At 64.7% G+C, this 26575-nt stretch overlaps 1 protein-coding gene across 1 annotated transcript in view; it reads right to left on the bottom strand.

The window, feature by feature from the left end:
* The window catches only part of GSE1 (Gse1 coiled-coil protein), a 99828-nt gene that overhangs the window by 54835 nt on the left and 18418 nt on the right, over positions 1-26575 (bottom strand). The window contains 1 exon segment of the mRNA XM_037409113.1: positions 8662-8827. Within this exon segment, the coding sequence (XP_037265010.1) occupies positions 8662-8827 (166 nt within the window).

Here is a 26575-nt window from a genome sequence, read left to right as displayed (position 1 = left end):
GAGCTGGAAGGTAAATATTTCAGCGCACAGGCACTGAATGCAAAGGCGTGGGGAGGGGGGTCGGCCTCGGCTTCCCCAGCTCGCCTCGACACGTTCAAATATCCCCCGCCGTAAATCCCGGCCGGCGCTGGGGAAAGGCCATGACGCGGATAAAATACGAGCAGATATAAAGCAAGACACCTTTATTGTTTGGCAAAGTCTTCCAACAAGTTATGAACCCGCAGCTTGACCCTAACCCATCATCTTGTTATACAGCGGAAACAAAGCCAGTGCTGGGAGCCGGGGCAGGATGCGGGTGGGAAGGAGCAAAACCCATCGTGCCTCCTCCCCAGGCGATATTCGGGTGTGATTTGTCCCCAGCCCTCCCTGCACCCCACATCTACCGTGCTCCAGCCTGCGAGCAGCTGGTGAGAGGCACTAGCTGTCCTTCGGGAGCAGACCCGATGTTAGCCCCTTCCAGTGAGCCTCCCTGCCAGGTTACAGTGGTGCAAAATCCCCACAGCCAGGGTTAATGGGAGCAGGACCCCGGCAAACGCTGCACCTCGCTGTCGGGTTAATGGGGACGCCACGCTGTGCCGTGCTGGGCAGAAGGAAGCAGATTGCATAGCCGGGGCCTTGGTGGGAGCGGGCAGGGAGCAATGGCTGTGGGGCGGGTGGCAAACTGGCTGGGGACCCAGAGGGCATCAGGGCAAGCAGAGATAACCCCCGATGGGGAAAATCCCCCCAACAGCACTGGAAAGCCTGGGAAGGTGCTGGCACCAGGGCTGTGTCCAAGGGACTTACATGGCACAGCACAGCTGGCAGTGCCCTGTGCATGCAAAGGGGTGGCATGGCACAGCACGGTGGGGAGCAGCAGTGCCCTGTGCATCCAAGGGGGTTGCATGGTACGGCACAGCATGGTGGGCAGTGCCCTGTGTGTCAGAGGGGGCTGCATGGCACGGCACGGCACAGCACAGCAGGCAGCAGCAGTGCCAAGCAGCCTGCCCAGCCTGTGTGTGGCACATGTTGCATGGATCCCCCTGGTCCAACTGTGCGGCACAGCATGGCATGGACGGGGACAAACAGAGACACCTGCCTGCAGCTGGCCTGGCTCTGCCATGAGGCTGTGCCAACCACCAGCGGGGACTCCACACCCCGAACAGTGGGGCGCAGCAGGGCCATGGAGCACGGGTGCTGTGGGAAGGACACAGCACCCGGCTGGCAGGTCCCAGGCGACAGGGGCAGCACGGGGCCCTGGGTGCAAGCACCCAAGTGCCAAGCCCTGGCATCACCGCTGCACCCCAGGGGAGGCGGGGAAGGCGGCGAAGGGGGCACGGCCATGGTGAGGAACAGTTAAACGGCCCCCGCCCGCACGAGGCGTGCGGCAACAGGCACCGTCGCACCCTCCCCAAAACACCTGCTAATGCCGCGCTGGCATGGGGCGAGCGCCCGGGGCGAGCGGGAGGTGCGGCGGCGGCGGGGAGCGCGCCAGGGCCCGCAGCAAGAAGCGGCATGTCTGCCGCTTGGCAGCACAACAGAGAGCAGGTGACAAGCGCGCCGGCGGTCGCTTTATTACAGGAAGCGAGCATGCAAGCATCTGACGCTGCTGCCCCAAGAACAAACTGCCCCCCCCCTCCTTGCCATTAACCCTCTCGCCCCAGGCGGGGGAGTGGGGGCCCCAGATTCGGGAGGTGGGTGCCCCACTGCAAACCCCGCTGCAAAATGAGGGGGATCAGGCTCCAAGGCCACCCCACCCAGGTGGCATCGCTGCCCGCCCCCACCCCCCGCATGTCACAGCCAGGGCCAAGCAAATCCCAAAGGGAGGAAAAACACACACGTGTGTGTGCACAAACATTTCTCCTCAGCAAACACTCCCCGAGACAACAAAATTAGCTGGCGCTGCCGCCCCTGCGCCCGCTCCCATGCTGACCCACTCCTCTGACACAGCAATTAGAGGCAGGCATTAATATTTAAATATTGCCAGCTCTGGAGAAGGAAAATCAAATAAAAACGCCAGCGTGCCGGCAGCGCATCAAGCTCCCACTCCATCAGCCTCAAACTGCACCGGCTGCACAGTGGCGGGGGACGGGGGGACGGGGGGGGCAGGCTCCTGTGCTGTGCCAACCCCTGGGGGACACTGGGGCATCAGTGCCACCAGAACCCCCTTTCTGGAGGAAATCAGTGTGAGCAAGGAGTTGGCGAGCACGTGGCGAGCAAGTGGCAAGCAAGTGGTGAGTAAGCGGCAAACAAGTGGCAAGCAAGCGGCAAGCGAGCGGCAGTGATGCTCCTGCCGGCTCAGTGAGGCTGGGGGGCTTCAAAGGGACCCTGACCCCATGTTGGCCACGCTTTAGGGGGGCACATGGTGCTCCCTGCACTCTCCAGCCATAAAAGCATCTGCAGCATGCTCCTGCAGGGAGCCAGGGCCAGGTGGGGGACACACACACATGCAGCCTGGCCCCCCCATGAGTCACCCCCAGTCCCGCGGGTGCTAAGAGGCGGCGTCGGCACAGCAAAGAGGATTTACTGCTCAACGCAAGGGGCTTTAGAGGCAATAACTTTCCCTCCTCTTGACTTAAATGGATTTTAAACTTCAAAAAGGATAGAGGGGGCAGGCTGCCAAGCGGCCGCCCCCAACGGGTCGACCCCGCGGGCGCTACGCCGCGTGCGGGGGGAGGGTCAAAGGGGGGGCTGTGAGCCCAGCCAGGGCCAACGGCTGAGGCAGATAAGGGCCAAGGGAGCCATGCCGCCCGCCCTTGCAGAAGGCCCTGCGATAAGGCAGCCGCCGTTATCGGCGCGGGAGCACCGGGGCACGCTTCCTCCCGCGCCGCCTTGCAACCGCCAGCAGGCAGCGGGGTGCCGGGGTGGGGGGGACACGGGGTGGCCTTGCAGCCCAGCTAGCCAGGGCAGCCGAGGCATGAGGCACAGCAAGGGCTATTTCAAGGGCAATCCCCCTGGCAACCTGCCCAGGCGGCCGCAGCGTGCCAAGCTCTGTCCCAGCTGCCCCTTCCCAGATGGGAGCTGGGGCTTGGTAGTGCTGCCCGGTGGCCCCCCCAGGACACCCACCACCCCACAGATGGGTGATGCACCAGAGCAACGCCAGCACACGGTGGGGTCTAGGTTGGGTCTCCCCACCAGGACGTGAAGGCAGAGGCAGGCTAAGGCTGTTTCTCCCTGCCCACGCTGTGACACCAAACCTTGCACCCAGGGCTGGCATCAGTGCTGGGGCTTGGGAACAGGGGTGTGACCCATGGCACCATGCCCCCCGGTGTGGGGTAGGAGCACCACTGCCTTGCACCATGGCTGGCACAGACAGAACCCCCCCCCGGACACAGCCCCCACACACCCTGACCTCCCCAGGGCTGGTGCCAGACACCAGGGTGAGAGGCAGCGCCTGGGGGAGAAGCCGGGGGGCCGGCGGAAGGAACAGGGGAGTGGATATTAAAAAGAACAGCCCCCACCTCGAGCTGCCCCCCCACCTGCAGTCCCATCCCGGGTGCTGGCACGTCAGGAAGCGATAAACGGTCCTGCCTCCTGCAGCACACACACCCCCGCGCCCCCCCCCCCCCCCCAACCCGGCAGCCTGGCCCCCCGCCAAAGCCACTGTCTCCGCTGTAATGCTCCCTGCCCTGCAGCCAACACATACACACGCACGCACACTCGTACCCAACGCCCCCCCCCCCCCCGAATAAAACCCTGGGTGTGCACACTCGTGCGTGGACACATGAGCGCAGGCACACAGGGGCGTGCACACACATGCTTGTGTGCGTGCACGCACGCACACCCCAGCCTGCACCCCACAAGCAGGGAGGCGAGCACGCTCGGCGCACACGGCTTGCACCAGCAGCTACCAGCACACCCTTGGGTCATGCACACGTGTGGGCACAAACAACCCCCCACCATGCACACTCCCACCCCTCCGGTAGCCACTGGCCTTGGCCGGCCAGCCCTGCGTGCCACTCGCCATCGTCGTCACACCCAGCACCTCCCCACCAGGTTACCCAAGCGGGCTGCCAAGCGCACACGCAGCGGCGCACGCTGCCTGGCCCACGCGTGGCGGCACACCCACAAACCACACGGGCTCACCCCGATGCTCCACGGCCGGCGCAGGCGCACGCTCGCAGGAAGAGGCGCTGGCTTCCCGCTGCCTTTTCCCTCCATTAACTCCCTCCGTGTGGCTCCCGCTCGTGGCCCAACGGGCACCCACAAGGCACCCCAGCACCCACCCCAGCCCCGTGCCCCCTGCCGTGGCTCAGCGCTGGAGGAGGAGGAGGAGGAGGAGGAGGAGGAGGAGGAGGAGGAGGAGGAGAGCAGGGCACTCACCCTGCTGCTCCAAGGGCTGGCGGCGGGTGCTTGCCCAGGGTTTGGGAACAGCAATCAGGCACTGGCACCAGCTCTGCCGTGCAAAGCAGTCACTCGGACACCACAACGTAAAGCGCAAGGGTGGCGCGGCCAGGAGAACGGTGCGGGGAACCGCCAGGCCCCAGGGCGAAGGGCAAGGCAGGCAGCGCAGGCAGGAGTGGAAGAACGAGGACAGAGCAAAGCAATAAACACGGCGGTAGACAATGAGCCGGGCGAGACCAGGTGGCTGTGGCATCACCCCGATGGCGGTGCCCAGGCTCCCCGCGTCGGGCTGCAGGACTCGGTTAGCAACATGGTCAGCAACACGGTCCCTCCCCGGTGCCAGGTGACACAAAACACAGATATGACAGGCGCTGCCCGCTCAGGCAGAGCGGTGTGTAGGTAAACTGAGGCACAGCCCTTGCGGCAGCACCCCGCGCGCTCGGCTCAGGCGATGTACAGACAGCAAGGCGAGAAGACGTGCCAAGGTCGGTGCTGCTGGCTGAGCCCCTGGCACTGACCTGTGAGCCCCTGGGCCCTGCCGGCCCACAGGAATGACCCAAAGGGACTCTGGGGACATGGGGACCAAGCACCTCAGCCGACACTGGACCCTGAGCCCACAGCACCCAGCACGTCTAATCTGACCCCAACATCCCCCAGCTGCAACCCCAGCTCCAGGGCAACCTCCATCCCTCACACCATGGGGTCCTCAAACCCACACGCGATGGGGTCCTCCACAACATGGGGTCCCTCGACCCCAGGGTGACCCCTGTCCCCCACCTGACAGGGTCCCCCAAGCTGAGGGCAACCTCCATTCCGCTGATGATGGGGTCCCCCAAGCCAAAAGTGACCTCTGTCCCCCAAACGACGGAGTCCCTCAAGCCCAGGGTGACCTCCACTCCCTATGCCATGGGGTCCCCCAACCCCAAGGTGACCTCTGTCCCCTACGCAATGAGGTCCCCCAAGTCCAGGGTGGCCTCAGTCCCCCACACCATGGAGTCCCCCATCCCCAGGGCGACCTCTGTGCCCCACACAATGGGGTCCCCCAAGTCCAGGGTGACCTTCATCGTCCCCACCACAGGGTCCCCCAGGCCCAGAGTGACCTCCGTCCTCCTCACCACCATGTCTCTCAACCCCAGGGTGACCTCCGCACCACCACCCTGCCCCCCAGGTCCCCCAGGCCCAGGGTGACCCTCCATACACACACCCCCACGGGGTCCCCCAGGCCGAGGGTGACCTCCACCCCCCCGCCATGGGGTCCCCCAGGCCCAGGGTGACCTCCACCCCCCCACCATGGGGTCCCCCAGGCCCAAGGCGACCTCCACCCCCCCACCACGGGGTCCCTCAGGCCCAAGGCGACCTCCACCCTCGCCACCTCCACCCCCACCCCCCCAGCAGCAGAGACCAAGGGGCTGACGGGGGGCTCTGCGGGTGGCGGGTGCACACCAGCCCCCTCCCTCCCTCCCTCCAGCGCGGCCGCTCACCCACCACAGCCCCCAGCCGGGGTCAGCCCCCCCACCCGGCGCTGAGGCGGGGGGACCCGCGGCGCGGGGGGGGCACTCACCCAGCGGCCGCGCCGTCCAGCGGGGGCTGCGCTCCTCCATGGGCTGCGCGGTGGAGGGCGCGGAGCGGAGCGGAGCCGAGCGGAGCGGAGCCGAGCCGAGCCGAGCCGAGCCGAGCCTTCCCCCCGCCGCTTCCTGCTTCCCTCGGCGCCCGCCCGCCGCCCCGGGAGCCGCACGGCTGGAGCGTGACTCACCGGGGGCCGGGCCGGGCAGGGCCCCGACGGGGGCGGGGGGGGGGGGCGGCCGGCTGGCACCTTCCCCCCGGGGAGGGAGGCTCCGAGGGGAGGTCCCCTAGAAGGGATGCTGGGGAAGGAGGGGGACACACACCTCCCCGCCGTGGGGGTCGCGGTGCACCGGGGATGGGGGAACCCCCCCTCATGGAGCAAGACCCCCCCAAGAATTAGGGTGAGGGGGGGGTCACAGCCCTGACTCTTACTCACAGGCAACACCTCCCCAGCGCAGAGCTGGGGGGATGCCTGTGCCAGGCACCGATGAGGGCAAGAGGCTGGGGTGGCACTCACCCTTTGACGCGCACCCCAAAGCTGCCCGCACCTCCACACAGGCTCTGGGACACCCCTGAGCCATCACGGTGTGCGCCCAGGGTGGTCCTGAGCCAGGACCCCCACAGAAGTATGGGGTGCTCCCACCACGGCCCCCCCTGCGCACCCCTGCACCGGGCACAGGCACTGGGACAGCATCGTCCCCTCTGGGTGGGGATCATGGTGGTCACCCCTGTGCCAGCCCACGGGCCCTGCCCGCACCAGAGCCACCAGTGACACGAGTGGGGTGGGGCTCTGCCCACTCGCAAGCGGAGGAAGTTGCCGATCATTTACAGCCATGACAAGCCATGCCGGTCAGCTGCGTGTGCCGGACAGGCTCGGCAGGCTCGGACAGGCAGGACCCCGACCTTCCCCGGGCAGAAGGGAGGCTTCGGCCAGGAATCCGGGTCCAGCACTGCTGGCCATGAACTCACATCCCTGCAGGAGGAGATGCCACAGGGGCAGCCAGCCAGCCCCCAGCGAGCTGCCACACCACCATGTGCACCCACCCACCCACTCACCCGAGCCCCTTCCCAGCTCACCCTTGCCTCCGCTTCCCCTCCATCCTCCTCTTCCTCCAACAGGCCCCACTGCCTGCCATGCTGGTGCTGCCCGCCACGCTGGTGCTGCCCACCGCCTCCCACCGCCCTCCTCACCAGCAGCACCAGCACTTTCTCCCCCCCCCCCCATCTCCCTTCTCCCGTTCTATTTTAAATTTTTATTGCATTCTTTTTAAAGAATACAGAGGAACAAATGCCCTTATCAGCAATTCTCACAAGGTATAAAGAGCCGCTTTTATCTTCCTGCCTTTACTAATCTAGAGCAAGCCAATGCCTGTTAATTTTTTAATTTTCCTAGTGAATGCATTTGTGGCTCCGTCAGCACTCATCCGCACACGCACGCTCTCCTCCGCATCCTAGCCCGGTGACCCCGTCATGGGATTGCCACCGTGCCAGCAGAACGGTGGCAAGCACGGCTCGTGGTTTTGCAACCACAAAGGAGTTTTGTGTGCCAGGAAGCCCTGTGTGTCATACGAGGCTCACTGGGACACCCTGGGATGTGCCACCGGCTGGGAAGCCCCAAGATACCGTGGTACCGCCGGGGATGTCCACCTGGCTCTGCCTGGCCACGGTGCAGGCAGCAAGCACCACGGGGGATGCTGCCAGCGTGGGCCTCCAGCCTCGGCACGGAGATGGATTCCTGTGCCAAGCCGGCCAGCCATCACCGCCACCCGCTCCGGCCGAGGTCCCTGCAGGGGCACGGGGGGGTTCACCCCCGGAGAAGGGAGGGCAGGCGCAGATGAGGAGGGCTGGGAGCGCCAGCAGCCGGCCGCGGTGCGCAGATGAGATGTGGCAGGCGTGTAACAAGCCATTAGTCACTGTCACCTTTGCCCGGCAGCCACTGGCAGGGTAATAAATCCCGAGCTGACTCCGGCGGGCCCGTTCCAGGCCACGGCTCCCAGCTTGCCTCCGCGACGCTGCCCGGCTGGGCTGTGAGCAGCTTGCAAATGCATCTCGGTCCCCCCAGGGGACACAGCGCCTTGCGGGGTCCCAAACCGGGGCCAAATCCCTGTGGGGCTGATGGATGGCCGACACGGGCCACCACATCCCCGGGAAATGTCCTTCCCTGGGGACACGGGGGGGTCACAAATCCCCCCCCGCCCAAGCAGCCCCCTCGCCCCACAGAGCCCGCCCCGGCTCCCTGCCCGCTGCACCTTGCGGTTCCTGGCTCTCCCCAGCCCAACACCAGGAACCGGCACCGGCAGTTGCTGCCAGATCAAAGCAGCCTGGCGTGGCACAGTGCGGCACAGCACAGCACGGCGCGCCCGCCGGGAAGGGCTGGCAAACAAGCCAGTCCAGGGAGGCGGCAGGCGGGAAGCACGCATGATACCTCTTCCAAAAATGCTGCTGCTCCTGACGGACGGGGCAGCCAAGTCCCAGGAGCCGCGGCCCGACCCAGCCCTGGGGGCCCCCCCAGCTCCCCAGCACAGCCAGCCCAGTGCTGCGGCTCTCCCCGGTGCCCACGGCCTGACTCATGGCCCCCGGGACGACAGGCAGGGACTGAGGTGCCGCCAGGGTCACCTCTCCACCAAGGGCTGTGGGTTTCAGAGCTCTAACCCCAAACTGCTGGGCGCAAGCCTTCGCCTTGAGACCCAAGCTGCAGTAGCACCGCACGGCAGGGCAGGGGACAGCCCCTGGGGACAGCACCCCTGCATCCCCTGGCATCCCTCCGGCATCACCTACTTGTGGCTCCAGCGTCTGCACTCTCCGCATCCAAAGCCGTCCGCTGGCCGATGTCCGGGGCAGTGCCACTGCCCGTCCCCGGGATCTCCCCAGCACTGGCCACCCGGTGCCGGGGCTCGCCAGCCGCTGGCTTGGTGGTGGCTGTCTCGAGGGATGAAGAGGACGCCTGGAAGAGAAGCAGGACAGAGACTCAGCGCCTTTCCCTTCCCCGGCCTGAGCGCAGTGGGGCCAGAGCACCACCGGCACAGGTGGGGGGCACGGGGGGGCCGGGGCGCACAGATAGAAGATGCTTTTGTTTTCCAGCCGGCCGGTGCACGTGGCCGGCGCGGGAGCCACACGCCAGCCCGCGCCGCGGGGCTACAGCTGGATCCGGCCGATGGCTCCCAGCACAGCCAGACAAGAAAGGCTGGACGGGGGCGGGGGGGGGGGGGAGAGGACATGAATCAAAGCGGCGTCCCCTTGCTCGCTGGCGGCAGCTGGCCGGTTAGGCAGCTCCCGATTACTCAACCGGGCAGTGTTTACTCGAGATCAACAACCCCCCCATCGCCTTCCCTGCCAGGCAGGCAAGGGAAACATGCGGCAGGGATGGGGACAGCATTGCTGCTTCTTGCTCGGTTTGGGGACAGTCCCACTCCCCGACCCCCAGCGTTCCCCAGCGCTGCTGTGGCCCTGTGTTTGTTGTAGCTGTCACACTCCCGCGTCAGGCGCACCCAGGCACACAGCTTAGGCTGTCACCACTTCTGTTTATCTTTAATAAAACAACAGCCAGCTACGCTGCATGTACCCCGGCACCGCCACGCCGCGCCGGGACAGACGCACAGCCAACCTGGTCCCAGGTCCAAGAGGGTCCCTGGGATGCTGTGCCCACCCTGCCATAGGTGACATCCACAGGGGACGCTGACACTGGGATGTTCGGGCCAGGGCTGCAAGAATTTTATGTTGATTCTGTTTTTCTCAGGGTTAGTCCTATAAACCTGGAAAGCTGAAGCGAGATGGATGGCAGGTAGATTTTTTGCTGGGAAGCCCTTAGACTCAATGAGCCACGCATGCGAGCGGACGTATAAATTTACCGTTTGCTTCCTGGAAAGGTTTAATTTATGGAATCCATATGGCAGTACCGCACAACCGCGAACGCTCAGCACATCCCGCGAGTCCTCGAGTGCCACCACATACTGGCTCCAACTGGCAGGGCGCCACTGGCTGCCCCGACGATGGTGGGATGCTCTTCTCTTTCCCAATGATTAACAGAAGGTGACTTTCACAGTGGGCAGGCGACAAGCCCAGGGGTTGGTCCCCCTCCCTGAAAGCTTGGCCACAGGATCCCTGAAGGTGGCAAGGACATCTCTCCCAGGGTTCCGGGGGGATGCCATGCCACCACTCCTCCTCTCAGGGTAATGCCCCCGGCAGCAGCAAGCAGCAATCCCCTACCTGTGGGCACAGGAAAGGGCTGGGGCGCACTTTGATACCCAGAGCAACTAATCACTAATTAGCATTAATCATCTCCCATCATGCATCACAGCAGCATTGGGCAAGATGTAGTCAGGGAGTGCCGAGACGGGCCAGGGTTGTGGTGGGGATGGTGGATTTCGGCAACGGTTGCTGGGCCAAGGCCGGCACCCTCCTGCTCCTGGAGGGAGCCCTGGCAGCAGCCCCAGACCCCAACCCACCCATCAGCCCCCCACTCTCTATTTTCCCGCCAGGGGATGCCGTGTTGCAAAAGCACCGGAGATGGGGGGTCCCACCCACCTGCCCAAGGGGCAGCCAGGACCTGTCCCCCCTCACGGTCTGTGCCCCTGGGACCCCCCAGGCAGCAGCCAGAGCTGCCATGGAGCACTGGCCGCCTCCTTGCTTTAACTTCACCCCGCCGCTATCTGTCAGCAAATCATCCCCGGTTACACAGATAAGGAATAATTGATGCAAAGGAGCCATCTGTTTGCGAACACAGAATATCTGCTCAATTAGAAGGGATCTGTCCACCCAGATAAAGCATCGCAGCAGTCCCTCGGGGGGGGGGGGTGGGGGGGGTGGGGGGTGTGTGGGGGGTGTGTGTGTGGGAGGCTTCCTCCCCAACCACCACGTCCTCTAAGACTCACCCCCAATTAGAGGTGAGTGGCTTGATTTGGGTGCTAATTTGCTAAGCAGCACCCCAAGGTGCTCAAGCAAAGGCTGGGAGGGGAAGGGTGCTCTGCCACCAAGCGCTGAAATTCAATGGGGGGGCCAGCAGTTCCACCATGGCAATGCTCAGCCTGGCCCCGGGATTCGTGGAGATGCATATCCCCACGGGTGGACAGAGGGGACCAGCCAGCTGTGCCTGCTCAACAGTGCTGAGCTGAGGCCGGCCCATTCATTGCATGGGTGGATGGCTGCAGAATTGCACCCAGGGAGCCTGCATGTGGCCAGAAGGACTCAAGACCAAGCCTGCAACAGCTCACAGCATGCACCGGTCATGCACGGCCCTGGCGGGGACCAAGGCCACAGGGCACAGCCCCAGGCAGCATCCAGGTCGAGGGTTAGGTGTGGAGTGAGGCGATATCAACGTGACATCATTATGGGATGTTACTAACGCAGGAAGAATTGACCTGACATGCAGGCGAGGGCTGCAAGCCAGGGGAGATGGGCAGGGGACAGGCAGAGCAGCTCCACAAGTGACAAAACCAGGGGAGAAAAGGCTCCAACCAAAGCTTGCATGGATGGCCCCACGCACGGCACTCCCTCGACCCCCCCTGCCTCCATCTTCCCCAGTGGGTCCTCAGCACAAAGGACATGGAGAGCTCAAGCCAGGTCAAAACACAGCCAGTGGCCTCGAGGGACAGGCACAGAGAGGCACGTCACCCATGCCCCCAACACCAGCACGGCAGCACCGTGGTGACCCACCTGCCCTCGACTCGGTGCCCAGGGCAGCAACTTCGCAGCCAGAGAACACGATAGCGGCAAGGGCAGGGAATGGTGTCCCTCTGTCCATCCCTCCCTGCCGAGGGCACATTCCTTCTGCTTCTGTCACCGGGATAAATACCTGCCACAGCACTTGGCTCTCCCCTCGGCCCCAGCTTTGGGATGGTGGTGACGGAGCGGGAAAGCAAAGGGCCGTGGTGGCTCTCCGGCGAGGGATCTAGCATGCAGGTGGCCACGCCGGCGTGCTTCCTGTGCCTTCGGGATACCCGAAAACGCGGCTTCCCCATTCCACCTCCCCTGCGCCTCGCCTGCTGCCGGGGCGGGCTGTGGCGCGCGCGCAGCGGTGATGCCGCCCATGGGGATGCCGCCCACAGAGCGCCGCGGGCACAGCAACGTCCCCTCCACCCCGGCAGCATCGTGCCCGCACAGCTCCAACCTCCGCCCTCCCGGGTGGCAGCACCCCAGAAAACCCCCACACTCCCAGCAGCCAGGGCACCGGAGGTGGATGCGGTCACCGCACTTCGCCTCTTGGCTGGCATCACCACGGCGGGCACAGAGCCCGGCAAGCACCGGCACAGCTGCACCAGCAATGGTTTTTGGCACAGCCTCCGTGCAAACTCCCATGAGTGAGCAAAGGCTGAGGCGGGGAGGATGCTCAGCTCAGAGGGGCCACATCCTGCACCTCCTGGGGGACGTGGGGAGCCAGTGACAGAAGGAGGAGCCCCAGCACAGGGGGAGCAGCATAACCCAGCACCCGGCTTCAAGGTTGGAGGAGTGGATAAACCCCTGCTGCCGCTGCCCCCAGGCCTCCCCAGGCCTGCAAGGCAGCACTCAGAATAAAAAGTGGGTTTGGAGTGTTTAGGGCTGCAGGGAGCAGGCTCCCCCCGGCTCCCGTTGTTGGTGAGGCCACCAAGCCCGCCGGCTCACATTGGGGCTTTATGGGGCTTTAGCACCACCACCGCAGGCACAGCCCCTGCCGCGTGTTCGCCCAGCCGGTTTCAGCTGCTATTCCTTCCAAGAAGCTTTCCCTCCTCCTTCTCCTCCTCCTCCCAGAGGCCTGAAACCAGAGGGTTTTCCCCCAAAAGCAGGCTGAGCTCGGAGACCTGGTGTAGCGAGGGTCCCTGCCGGTGGCACGGCTCAGCACCCCAATGGGTGCCCACAGGAGGGGTGGTGGCTGGATCCCCACATCCCTGCCACCACCGTGTTTAAAGTTTCTCAGCCGTGTTTGCTGGCGGGAAGTTGGAACCTGCAATTACAGCTGTGCTAACCCCTCATTAAAAAGGGGAAGAGGGGGGAGAAAAAATTGGAAAGAAACAAAAGGCTCCAGAAAGAGACACACGGTGCCGTTAACCCTTCCCAAGCTGGGGGTGTGCCCAACCCAGGTGGTACCCCCTGGAAAATGAACACGGCTGCAGGGATGCATCGCTGCGGTGGCAGGGAGCCAGCAGTGACACCGTGTGCTGGGGGTCAGCCCATCCCTGCAGCCATCACTGCCCGCCCGGATCCCCGCTCCAGGTCCCGGCGTACCAGTGAAGCCGGCTGTGCCGTGGCATGGCCCAGCTTGCCGGCGGCACCCGCGTGGGCATGGCTGCAGCTGCGCCGGAGCCGTTTGTCACGGCAGGGCTGTGGTTCCTGCTCGCTCTCCAGTAGCGACACCGTGACGCCTGCTGCAGGAGCCCACACAATATGTTCACACTCATCTCACAGCTGCCCCCAGACAGCCTGAGGTGCTGCGCTCCTCCCCGGCGCGGGGGCCGGTGTGTGCCGGCAGAGCCACGGCATGCTGGCGAGCCACCGGCAGCGGGGCAAGCGGGGATGGAGGGGGCCGGACAGGCGGCACTGGAGACTGTGGTCAGGCTGGACGCCACATGGCGAGACAACGCTGGAAACACCACCAGCACCAGAGAGGGATGCGCTGGTGGCCCACCCACCATGCCCAAGCACCCTGACCCAGGGGCCAGGCTGTGCCATGAGCCCAGGGAACACCGGGCAGGGGGAATGGCCTGACCCTGACCCCCGTGTCACCGCAGCCCACCCTGCACCGCACCGGCAAAGCAGGTTTGCAGCCACCCACCACCGGCATGGCGGAGGAAGCGCCCTGCGGAAGCGGGTGCAGCACCTCCCTGCTCGCTGCTGCTTTTGGGGTGGAGCATGGCAGCCCCCAGCAGCCCAGCCCCAGCAAGGGTCTGATCCTGCACCCACCCCAGCACGGCTGCATCCCCCCGGTACTCCCAGCCCTGGGGAGCAGTGGGTCCCCACGTCATCCTCCTGCCCCCCCCCCCCGGTGACACCACCTCACCCACCGTGGCCTCAGCGGCTCTGACAGCCAGCTAACAAGCTGCAGGCAGCAATTTGGGTTATATATAGCCCCAAAGTGACTGCATCTAATTGCTCCAGCACGCACCAGCCCCGCCTCAGGGTCCGGGCGCTGGGTGCAGAGGGACGGGGTGAGCATCACGTGCTCAGCACCCCCCACAAACCCCGGCTGTCAGCCTGTGTCACCCCCAGACCCCCCGAGGCTGGCGGGGCACGAGCATCACCCCATCCCATGCCAGCCCCAAGAGGCAGGGCTGTTCTCGCCAGCTTTGTGCCGGGCCATAAGCAGCTTTGGCTAAAGCTGCCGTCCCAGCCTGTCCCAGCCAGGGACCCTAAGCAGCTTTTGTCCCCTCTCATTAAGGGGTTTCAGCCAGGGGGCCGCGGGGTGCAGCACCCAGCACCCCCTCGCCACAGCCCGTGGGCTCCGGCCAGCTGCTCCAGCAGCCCCAGGAGAGAGGGAGGGATGGAGGGAGGGAAGTGGTCCTGCCACCGGCCCCCGGCCCTTTGTGGCAGCCCCTGTCCCCTCGCAGCAGCTGCCAGGCGAGGCGGCGGGCGCAGATGCGGCTGGGGGGGTGATGGTGGGGGGGGCCCCCGCGGCGGCTCCCCATGCCGGCAAGGCGAGAGGCAGCCCCCGCGCAGCCGCCGGCGGGGAGGGGAGCCAGAGCCGAAATTGTTTGCCAGCTTCCTCGAGACGGCACAATGGAGGGCGCGCAGGCGGATCCGGGGTCAGGGGTGAGAGCAGCAATAAGTGGTTTATGCCTTTTGTGAAGAGGCTGAACTGACAGCTCGCTGGATTAACAAAGACGTCCTCTGTTCCCGGGCAGGTCATGTGGAAAGCGCTGCGCCGACCCCTGTCACTTCTTTTTTTTGCAAGAACAGACATTTGTTCGCCAGCGAACGGGGAGGTGATGGAGGGGGAGGCGAGGGGCACGCAGCCGCTCACTCCCGGCTTTCCTCAAGCTCCTCTGGGGCTCTGGGCATGGGGACCGGCGGCTGCCCGCTGCTTCGGCAGCCCTGGCCACGCCACATCCCCTCCCGTGCCTCAGTTTCCCCATGCTGTGGGATAAGCCGCAGCTGGTGGCCATGCACGAGGTCCTGGGGACTTCCAGCACCCCTACCCCACTGCCCAGGCAGTGCTGGGTCCCGCCCCGCCCCGCTCCTGCACCCAGAGCCCCCCATGCTCGCCACCCCATCACCCCTAGGTTGGCTGGGTGGGATGGGACCCAGCGCCCTGCTCTGTGCCAAAGCAGCCCCTGTCCCACTGTGGGAGCACACGGCTCTTGCTTACATCTGCCAGCCCCTGCCAGGCTGGGAAACATTCCCTCCACCCTGCTTTCAAGGCAGGGAAACTGAGGCAGGGGAGTTTGTGAGCATCCCAGCCAGGCACAGACAGCAGGGCTGGCAGCAGCACCTCCGCTCCTGGTGCTGAAAGGAGAGCTGGCTCTGCAAGGAACAACCAGCCCTCTCGAATCCGCAAGCGTTTCCCCAAGGCTGTGCAGCACCGAGCCCTCACTGTCATCATTAGACTTCAGAGTGAACAGCTGAAAAAAGCAGTGCTATTCTACAATGAGACAAACTAACCTGGCCAGACCAGTGACCCCCCGGCCCCAGCTGTCCCTGCAGCTCCCATCTCCCTCTGCCACCACGCCACAGCCCTGGCTCCAAGCCAACATTACCTCTGTCCCCCCAGCACCATGGGGCCCCGGGCCACCCAAATCCTGCAGAGACCCCGCAGGACACGCTGCTGCTGAGACCTTGCTCCATCCCGTGTGCTCCCCATCCGCATCTCAGGGGACACCATGACCCTGCAAGCCAGCATGGCACCCAGCTCACCCACCTCCAGCTCCGGAGCTGCCAGGCAGTCTGCAGCTGCTGTCCCCACCACCCTAAATACCTGCGTCCCCTCCCTCCCACCCTAAATACCTGTCACGGGGAGAGGCAGCTGCCCCAAGGGGCTTTTTACTCTGGAAAATCCCACCTGCCCCACAGAGGCTCATGTTTTCGGGGCATTCCCACATGTGCGAAGCCCCGCTGCATGCTCAGGGGTAAACTGAGGCAGGGAGAAGCAGCCAGGTCGGTGCAAGGCTCTGCCAGGCTCGCCGTGTCGGGTGAGGGGACCTGGCTGGGGGACCCTATCCAACTCGGGGAGGGGTACATCACGGCAATCACACACATGGCAGAAGCCCTCGTCTGCCTCGGCACGGGTCCTGGCGAGGGCCACACGCCGGCTGGGCAATCAGCTTGTGACGCGCTGGAATTAAAGCCTCAATCCCCACCGTGTCCCCCTTCTTCATCCAGCCAGGCAGCTTAGTGCGCCGGTTCTCAGCTCCCGCCTGCCATCTAAAGACGGACTAACCACCAGGTCCGGTGCTTCGTTAAGCTGCGGATTAAATGCGCACCATCTGCAAGGTGAAACTTTAATGCAGGATAATACCTGCGGCACATACTCTGCCATGTCACCGCTCGCCCCTGGCAGGCCAGGCAGGTGGGCACAAAGTCCCTGCGGTGGCATGAAGATCCTTAGCAGCACCGTGCCCATCAGCGGGGATTTGGAGGGCTTCACACACGCGAGCGGTACCCGAATTGGATGCCCCCATCCTCCCCGCTGTCCCTCCGCCCCAGCACAGCCCCATGAGGACCCATGCCACAGCCCCCACCCCAGCAACCCCTGTGTCCCCTCTGGGGCAGCCCCCCCAGGCAGGGGACACCCAGGCACTTGGGGAGGTCCTACCATCGCCTCACCTGGTTAATTACTTTAAGTGATTACAGGTCCCCTCATCAGGACAGCAATTAGATCCTGTAGCCAGGAGCTGTCTTCCCTCCTCCCCCAGGGGAAAACATGGGGGGTCTCTGCCTTGTCCCCATTTTTAGAAGCAAATCCCACGTCTCCAGCCCTCGAAGGTGACCCAGGTGCCTGCTGCTCCCACAGCTCAGCGAAGCCCCTAGGGATGCCCAGGCCAGCAGCATCACCCAAGCTGCAGCAGTGACACCCGGACTGTCCCTAGCTACGGTGGGGACAGAGCTAGGCTGAATGTCACGCAGAGGCAGGAGGGATGCCGGGTACCACTCAGCAGGGAGGAGGGATGCTGGCAGGGGACAGCACACCCCAAAGGTGGGTGGGGGAGGATGAGGCACCCGCCTGCCGACTCAGCACCCCGACGAATTACACCAGATTACAGGTCCCTGCTCAGGTCAGCAGGGAAAGGAGCCAAGGAGGCATTCCACCTCCTGGCCTGCTCCTGCTGGAGGATTTACAGCCAGGACTTGGCGACGGGCTGAGTAATTAGTGCCGGGAGGGAGATGGCTGAATCAGCACCCAGCAATCCACACCAAAGGGACGGAGCCGGAGGAGGGGGGATCGTGAAGCCCCAAGCTGGGGGGGCTATGGAACTGAGAGCAGCCCCCTGGGATACAGGGGGCAATGGGTGACCCAGCAGTGTCTGCCAGCAGGGAGGTCAGCCCTACACCTGTGAGCACTGGGGGAAAGCCAGCTGGCTCAGCATCCCCCATCCCCAACCTGCTGCTCTGAGGTCAGCTCTGGCTCAGCACCTCTGAGTTGGTCTCTTGAGGTGTCACTTTGGGAATGCCCCAGGATGTAGCTATGGCCCGCAAAAGCCCCCCATCCCACTCATCTAAACACGAACATGGCTCTGCTCCTCCCTTCATGGCCTAGATGCTGCATCCCAGGATGCTGGAGCCCCGGGATGCCCAAGCATCCGCCCAGCCATGCCCAGGCAGCTGCCATCAATTTACTGGGGTTGGGAATGGCAGGGCTGGCTCGCCAGCAGAGCCGGCCCCTGCTCCACGGCTGATTACAGCCATTTCCCTGCCTGTTCCCCCTCCCTGCTGTCTGCCTCCTGCCTCCGTCTGCTGCCTGGTTTTACGAGGGCCATTTCCAAGAGGTCGCTGGAAATAGATTTTTATCACCTCGTGATAAATATCGTTTACGGTGACATTACTGCTCAGAGCAGCCATGCAGAGGAGGGAGGAGAGGTGGGCTGGGGGACACCCGCCCATAGCCCCCAGCTCCGCTGAGCCCCTTCTCATCCCTGTCCCCATCCCTGCAGGTTTGGGCAGCACCAAGCCCTGACACCATCCATCTATCCACGCAGCGCGAACAGAGGGAGCCGCATCATTAGCCCCGCGCACCATTAAGCACTTAAAAAGCCATAGGAATAAGCCGCGCCATTAGCTGACAAGCGAGCTGGGAGGGGAGGGATGCACAGTAGTGGTGTGGGGAACAGAGTGTGGAGCGGGGATCTCACCACCCTACACGCTGCAGAGTGCCCACAAAACCCCTGGGAGAGATGCTCTGGTCCCCCGAGAGCTGCAGTGTGGCCAGGAAAGGGGGGCAGAACAGCCCCCTTCTGCACACAGCTCCAGGGTGGAAAACCAGGGGCTTTCAGAGCTGACATCACTTCTGCAGGGGTGAAGCCACCTGGCACTTCTCCAGAGGGAGTTTTCAGGAGCGCAGGGAGAACTGGCTCCCTGCTCATCCCCTCTGAGCCTGCCCCCACCAGGCTGTGCTTTAGGGACGGAGCTGGCACTGGGATCCAGGAGAAAAAGCCACTGCTGGGCTGAGAACTGCAAACTCATGACAGCCACGGCACCGGCACCGGGTGTTGCCAGCCTGTGCAGCAGCGATGCCGTGGCCCAGGGGAGCACAGGTCCTGCCCCGGCCAAGCCCGCAGGCAGGACGGCTGCCAAGCTGTGCCCACAGGCAGCTGCCACTGGAGAAGGGCACAGCAGCGGGCAGGGGGCCAAGGCCAACCCGCTGCCCGTGCCAGCCCTGCCACACACCACGCTGGGCGCCGGCCACCCCCAGAGAGGACAATCACCCCTTTCACCAGCGCCGAGCTGGGGGTGTCACCAGCGGGGATGGAGCCATGGTCCCCAGGGGGCCTCCCTGTGGTGAGCAGCCCTGCAAAAGCAGGGGTGAAGCACAGCAGCGAGCCCCGCCATGGCACCGGCGGGAGAGCCAGCCTGCAACACCCTGCAAAGAGCAACCCTCACCCGCAGGCAGAGAGCGCGGCAATGCCAGCCTGTGCCAAGAATCCTGTCTTCTCTCCCCAGCCCTGGCAGTGGGTCCCTCGGGCAAGGTACCTCCTGCCCCGCTGCCTCAGTCTCCCCAACATCCAGGAGCCAGCAGGGATGCCAGGGGCACAGGCAGAGGCTGGGCAGCCACGGGGGGAGCCCAGCGCTACATTTTGGCTGCTTCTTGCAACACGCAGTGCAAACCTGCCGCGGCGCAGAGCCCCGGCGTCTCACTTGGCAAGCAGCCCCGCGGCGTGGGGCTGGGAGGGAGGGAGGGAGCCGGGCTTTGTGTGGGGACAGGCCTCGGCGAGACAGCGGCAGCAGCCACCTGCCATGAGCCACCGCGGCGGCACAGCCCCTCCTCTGCTCTCCACAACCGGCCGGTGGAAAACAACCCCGAGAAGGGCCAGCCCAGTTGGCACCACAGGCTGCATGGGCACAGCCAGCCCCACATGCAAGGGACGCAGCAGAGATGTCATCTCGCTGCCAGGACACATGCGTGGGTCAGCGGGCACTGCCCCCGTGCCATCGCCCCCGCTGAGGCTGCACCAGCAGCTGGCACTGTTCCCTGGTGCCACGTCCCACCTCAGGAGATAGGGCTCCCCTGGCAGCCCCCCAAGGATGAGGGGTCCCTCATCCATCCCCAAAGACCCCCACGGCAGGCAGCGTGCCCAGCGGCAGGACGAGTTACCGACCCAGCTGCCTCTACCGAGCATGAAAGGGCGTTTGTTCACCTGGCGAGCAGCTCGCTGGCCCCAGGGACAGGCTCCTGCCACCGCCTCGTGGCTCCCGGCACGCAGGAGCCACCGCCGGAGCCAGCATGCCCTGGCAGGGCCACCTCCCTGGCGGTCGTGGTGACCTTATGTGTCACTGCAGGGAGAGCCTGTGCGCTGCTGCCAGCCCAGCGCTTGGCCCGGCACACGGCTCCCACCGCCAAGGCAGGCCCGCGGCTTGGCACCCACCGTGCCCGCCGCCTGCCTGCGGCCCCACCGCATCACCCCTCCTCCCCGCCGGCTGGTAGGGGGGTGGGCAGCAGCTGCAGGCAGACAGACACCCAGCAAGAGCACAGACCCCCGCCCATGCTGCCCGGAGCCCTACGGCGGACGTTTGGGCATGCCCTGCCCGCAGTGGGACCGGCACAGCCTGGGGGCAGGAGGCGAGGCCAGGAGGCGAAGGACCGGCAGCCTGTGGGGATGCTGCCTGCTCCAGGGCCACCCAGCCGCGGGCATCCCTCCGAGGCAGACGGCTCCAACCTCAGCCCACCCAGCTGAGCACCCGGGGCGGGGGGCAGCTTTGCCCCCCATCACCCACAAACAGAGCCAGGCACTGCCAGGGAGGCAGTGGCCATGTGGCCCAAATCCCTTCACCCCCCTGCCGAGCACCGCTGTGCCCCTGGGGTTGCCAGACCCGCACCCCCCCCCGAGGATGAGTGCGTGTGCTGCAGCCCCGGGGGAGCGCCCCTGTTGGGATGCCCCCCAGGAGAGCAGCCTACAGGCTTGCTGGGGTGCAGAGAGACCATTTTACTGGCTTCTGAAATAAAAATAATATAAAAAAACCGCCAGCCAGCCTGGCAGCACCGTACAAACTTTGCGGCAAGTTGCGCCGAGCCCCCCTGGTACCCACGGCAGGCTGGGGTGCCACAGGGGGTCCCACTGCTGCACCACCCCCCAGCCACACCCCCACACACCCACTCCACAGCAGGGGCTGCCCCCCAGGCCCCCCAGCCTGGCAGCTTGGGGGGGGCACGCAACAAGTCCGGGGGGGTTCATCACCCTGCTCCCCCCTCCACCCCCAGCAAGGACACCCCCTTCCCCCGGGTACACCACACCACCCCCCCCCTTCGGGCTGGGGGGTTGGGGTGGGTACAGGCAGCTGCCTACCCTGCACCTACCTGCGGGCTGCGGGCAGGAGCGGGGACCCGGCGGCAGCGAGCGGGAGGCGGCAGCGCCGCGCACACGCACCATCAAATCCCGAACCGCCGGGCGGGGAGGGGGGGTCAGAGAAATTAATAACCGAGAAAAAGGCACTTACCCCCTCCCCGGGGCTCGCCGCTGTGCCGCGGGGGTGGCTGGAGGGTGGCGCTGGGGAGGATGGGGGGGATCAAAGGCTGGCGGGGGGGGGGGGAGGGGGGGGTCTCGCCAGCCCCCGCTGCCTGCCACAACAAAGAGCCAGACACAACAAAAGCAGCATATGGCCAGAGCCGCGCGGGGCTGTAAATTAAACATAAAGGGAAGATTAGATAATTAATGAGCGCTCCCGGGCCGGCCTCCGGGGGAGGGGGCTGCCTGCTGCGAGGAGCCCTTCGCCCCGCGCCCAGCCCCGACGGGGAGGGGGAAGCGATGGCTCCGGCAGCCCGGGGGGGGCCGGGGGGGCACCTGTTGGGAGGGGAGGGCGGGCAGCGGCCGGATCCAGCCCCACCAGCTGCTCCGGGGCGCAGCCCAGCCGGACCGCCAGCGCCTAAGAGGATTAACGGGGGCACGCACTCCCCCCCCCCGGGAACAGTCCTGAAGCTGCATGGCTGGGGGGGGGGGGGTGTGTATCCCCCGTGCCCCCCCGTCCGAGGGCTCCACCCCTGCCCCAGCCCCGCCAGTGGGCAGCCAGTATCCCGGGGTGGGGGGACAGGGACCTCTGCCTCCCACCACCTCTAGGGGTGGGGGGCACGGCTTGCCATTGCCCCCCTGCCCGTGCGTGTGTGTGTGTCCCCCGCAGGCAAAGCGGCTCCTGTGCTGCCAGGAGCACAGAGCTGTTTGCAGTGCTCGAAAGCACCCTGCTTGGCAGGGGGGGAAACTGAGGGGGGGGGGGGGGGGGGGAAACTGAGGCAGGGGAGCAGCAAGGCCACGCTGGTGGCTCAGATCTGCATGCGGACAGACTGGGGATGTCCCCAGCAAGCCCTGCGACCCAGCATCTCCTGGCGGGCTGGTTCCCAAAGGGTGGTACCCTGGGAAGGGGGTGCCCAAAACACCATCAGGCTCAGCCCTGGCCGGGGGAAAGAGTTAATCCCATTATTGGCAGGCTCGCAGATGGCGACTGCGTGATTCCCCTGCTTAGCAGATTTAACAGCTAAGGCAGGAGGGAGGGAAGGAGCCGGGGGGATCCTAACCCCCCAAACACACACACAGCAGAGGCATGGGGTCAATAAACCCGCAGTCCCAAGCCAGAAGAGCCTGCAAGCACCCAGGGATGCTTCCCTACTCCCCATGGGTACCACACAGCACACCTGCGATGGCAGAGGGTGCTGAGTGGGCAGGATGCAGCCAGGGTGCACTAAACCCTTTGCAAACACGAAGTCTACCCAACCTTGTCCCGGACAAGGGGTTGCAGACAAGGCAGGGGACTTGGGGACACCCAGGCTGCATGTTGTCCCCATGCCAAACCCACTGCCCCAGCAAAGCACCAGCTCCTGGGGGAGGTCGGGGGCCAGGTCCTGCTTCCCCAGCTCCGGGATATTTCAGCAGCTGCTCCCAGGGTTTGGGAGGTGGCAGCAACAGCCGGGGCTGGAGCCCGGGATTAGCGAGTGTGGGAAAAGCCTGGCGGGAGGCCAGGGACAGAGAGGCCAAAGCATCCCAGACCGGGAGCAGAGAGGACACATGCAAAGGGATGGAGGGAGGGATGGCCAGAAGCCACCAGCTTCCCATCGCTGCGACATCGGTGTGTACCCACGAGACTCTGCCTGAGCACCTCCACCCCTGCCACGAGCCTGACAGGGCTCAGCAGCCTTCACCTCGCACCCGTTTCCCATCACAGCCCCGCTGGAGCCCCCAGATAACCCCAGCTGCAACTGGCAGGTCCTGGCAGCACCCAGCCCAGCCCCAGCGGGCAGGATGAGGCCAGCAGCCTCCAAAGCAAACCTGCCTGCTCTCCTTTTAAGCTGTTGCAAAACACTGCGCCTTTGATTCTGCGGGCGGCAGGGCAACGCAGGGCAAACAGTAATGCCCAGCTTGGCACACTGGAAACTAACCCCCCCTGGCCACCCGCACCAGCCCTCTTCACCTCCCTCTTCCGCCCGGGAGGGACCCCAGGGATGGGGAGGGCACATGTGAGACATCCCCTTGCAAAAGGCCCTGAGTTGCCATGCCAGAGGTTGCCACGGCAATGGGAAAGCAGGAATCTGGGTGGAAAAGGGGCGTGTGTGCGATCCCCCAGGGCTGTGGGGGCACAGCATGGTGCCAGGGTCCCCCTTCCAGAGCCACAGTGTGCAACAGGAGATGGGTTGGGGTACCATGGCACCCCCTCATCTTCTGCCCCAGGCAGGGAATAAAGATGCACCCACCCCTGCGCCCAGTCTGGCCCCACTACTCATGGATGGACGTCTCCATGCCACCCCCCTCCTGCTGGCATCTCTTCCTTGGAGGGCCGCTGGCAGGTTTGGGGGTGCAGGAACATGTGCACCAGAGCGAGCACAGCCTCAGCACACTGACATGGCTCAGGTCAGTGGCAGTGACACTGAAGCAAACCTGGCCAGTGTCTGATCCCCAGCAAGAGGGGACAGCCCCAGAGTCTTGGGGACACACCACATTTAGGGGGTCTGGGTACCAGGGGAAGCAGCAAAGCCCCAGTGAGCACCCCTGTCCATGATATGAGCAGGATGGGGCCCAGGGAAAGACCCCAGCAGGATCAGGGCTACTGGGAGGGCAGTCTGCTCCCCAGCCCTGCTGTGCCTCAGTTTCCCCTGCTATAAAGGCCTTACTGGCTGCAGGCAGGAACGCTACAGGCAGTGTTACGGCAGCCGCCCAGCCCCACGGCTCACCCAGCCATCTGGGAGCAAGACACTAGCACTGCTTTCCAACCTGCCCATCCGGGAGCTCCGGCACAGCTCCCGGCGGACCCACCCCACATGCTGGCACAGGGGAGAAGGTGCTTGATGGCCAGACTGCAAGTACCCCTCTCTAGCTCCCTCCCCTCACTCCAGGCACTGGCCAGCCAGCATGGGAGCCTGTTTGTGCCTTGTGAGCCCAGCCAAAGCCCCTGGAAACCCACCCTGGGGAGCCCCAGCTCCTGTCTCCATCCCGCACTGGCGCAGGGCTCCCCACGCCAGAGCATCCTCCCTTGGGAAGCAGCTCAGCCAAGCCCCGCTGCTCCCACAAACCATCTGGGTGCCAAGCAAGCCATGGTGATGCTCGGCTGTCTGGGTCCTCCCCTGTCCCATGCCATCCACAGGCTCTCAGGGGTCTCCCTATGCCACATTCAGGCTTCTAGGGGGGGGGACCCTGAGGCATGCCCAGCCGGCAGCATGGTGCAGGGACACCACCACCCCCCCAGCCGCCACGCAGCTATTTCCATACATTAGAGATCTGATGATCCATCATCTGGGAGCAGACAGGTTGAGGCTGGGAGCTGCCTTCCCTGTGCCAGCCCAGACAGCACTCCCAGGGGACTAATACCGGCATGTAAATATTAGATACTTTTGTCTCCTCCGAGGCCAATTACACAAATCGTGGCAGCTCCCGTAGGACTCTCTGCGTCTACTTACTGTATCATCATTAACAGCTTATTAGAGAACAGCTGCTCAAAGAGGGGGGAAACAAAAAAAAATAAAACCACTACCAAAAAAAGCCCCAGGAGAGACGGCAAGGAGACATGCACATAGGACAGACTGGGAAGCATGACCTCGGCACCCAGGGCCACCCGCACCCATCCCCGCAATGCCACCGGCATGCCCAGCCCACTCTGCAACCCCAGCAGTGGGACCAATCTGAAAACCACGCTGGGATCTACTGCAGGCTTCCCGGGAGGTGCTGGGAAGGGGGTAGAGGAATGGTCCCTGGGGGTGTCAGATCATGGGGTGGTGGGGAACAGGAGCAAGGTGGCCACAGGACCTCCAGGGAAAGGAGCAGCTGGAGTGAAACCACCAAAGCAACATCGCACCCCCAAACCAGGATCATATTGGGGGCTGGAAGGTCCCTCCGTGCCTGGGAGGGAGGTTACTGCTCAGCCTTTGGGTGCCTGTCACCTGCCCAAGGGCAGCAAGTCCTCCCCGGGTGGCAGGAGGGGACAGGTTTCACATGGGGGGTGGTGGGGGATACACTGGGGAGGGGGCTGGAGGCTGTGATATCAGCCCCCGCCTGGGGCAGTGCTATCCAGGGGATGCTTCTCCATCCCCCCTACTCTGGGATGGGGGGGGGGGGGGGGGGTGTCACAACGTTTGAGGTGAGCCCCCCAGCACAGCACAGCCTCTCTGAGGGGGACGCACTCCCTAAGCCAACTACAGCATCATTAAAAGATGCAGCTGATTGGGAGCCAGATATTCCTTGCCCTCCTCCTGGTCCCCTGCGGGTGATGATGGCCGGGAGGACAGGGGTGTTTTTTGGGGGTGCCACATTCCTCCACCCCTCCTGGCTCCTCCGAGGGGTCGAGCCCCAGGTGCAATTAGGCAACGTCAATCACAGCCCTGACACGTGCACTAACGCCATCCCCTGCGGGCACTGAGGGCAGCCGGGGTCCCCGGCGAGGTGGCAGTGGGTGCCCCTGGGGCCACCCTGGGGTGCCTGTGGGCAGGCGGCCGGTGTCCCCGGGAGGATGCCACGACATGCTTCTGGTGCGCTCTAGCGTCAGCCAGCATTAATGCATTGCCGGCACCGCGCAGCACGGCTGGACATCCACACGTGCAGGGATGCCTGGCACGGCCACCGGACCCCCTTGGCAGGGGGGGGGGGACACGGCCACCAGCTGCACCTCGCCCCTGCACGGGTGGCTTTGCAGGGCTGATGTCCCTTACCAGAGAGGGGCAGATGCCCCATGCTAGGGCGGGGGCGGGGGGGGCAAAAGCGATGCAGCCACCCCACGCAGGGGCAGATGCTTTGCAGAGTGGGACCCGCGAGGCAGGAGGGGAGCGGGGCTCCACGGGGCTTTGGGGGGACGGTGTGTGAGCAGGGAGGTAGCAGCTTCCCGTCTGATTGCTAATTATCCTCGTTATTCCATGTCAGACACTTTATGAAGCACCAGAGTGATTTGCTCTTTCCCTGTAATTAGGCACGTCGCAATTACCATCTAATTCAGGTTCAAGCTCCACGTCCTCACGACCTTCCCGGCCTCAACACAATGTCCCTGCTCGTCTCTCCAGGCCCCCCCCCCCCCCCAGCCCGTGTGTCATCCCCTCCCCCTGCCTGGCTGTCTTGCGTGCCTGAGGGAGATGGGTACCACATCCTCCATCCTCGGCTGGTGGGAGGATGGGACACGGAGCAGCCCCACCACCCACCACCCCCACAATCCTCCCAGCTCAATGGGATGCCAAAAGCCCCCAGGCCAGGTCTGATGTCCCCCACCAGGGACGGGAGGGTGACAGTCCCCAGCACAGCGCTTCTGAGCATCCCTGAGCCCTGCAGATTTTGGCCCAGCTACAGCAGAACTGGGGCCAGCGCTGAGCCCCTGCATGCTGCCGGACCCTGCCCGTGCACTGCTCCACACCAGCTGCCACCTCAATAGCAGAACTGGGGCCAGCGCTGAGCCCCTGCATGCTGCCGGACCCTGCCCGTGCACTGCTCCACACCAGCTGCCACCTCATCCCCATTAGGGTCACGTTAGACACCACAGGATGTATTTAAGTGCTCATGCCACATCCAGGTCCCACCCTCAGCTCCCATTCCCAACAGGACAACGGCATGAGAACAACCATGCAGCAAAACCCCCATCCACAAGGCTTTTTTTTTTAAACAAAAAACTGGGAAATAAAGAG

The sequence above is a fragment of the Falco rusticolus genome, chromosome 15, assembly GCF_015220075.1.
Source record: "Falco rusticolus isolate bFalRus1 chromosome 15, bFalRus1.pri, whole genome shotgun sequence".
Taxonomy (NCBI): domain Eukaryota; kingdom Metazoa; phylum Chordata; class Aves; order Falconiformes; family Falconidae; genus Falco; species Falco rusticolus.
This window is presented reverse-complemented; position numbering and strand designations above follow the sequence as displayed.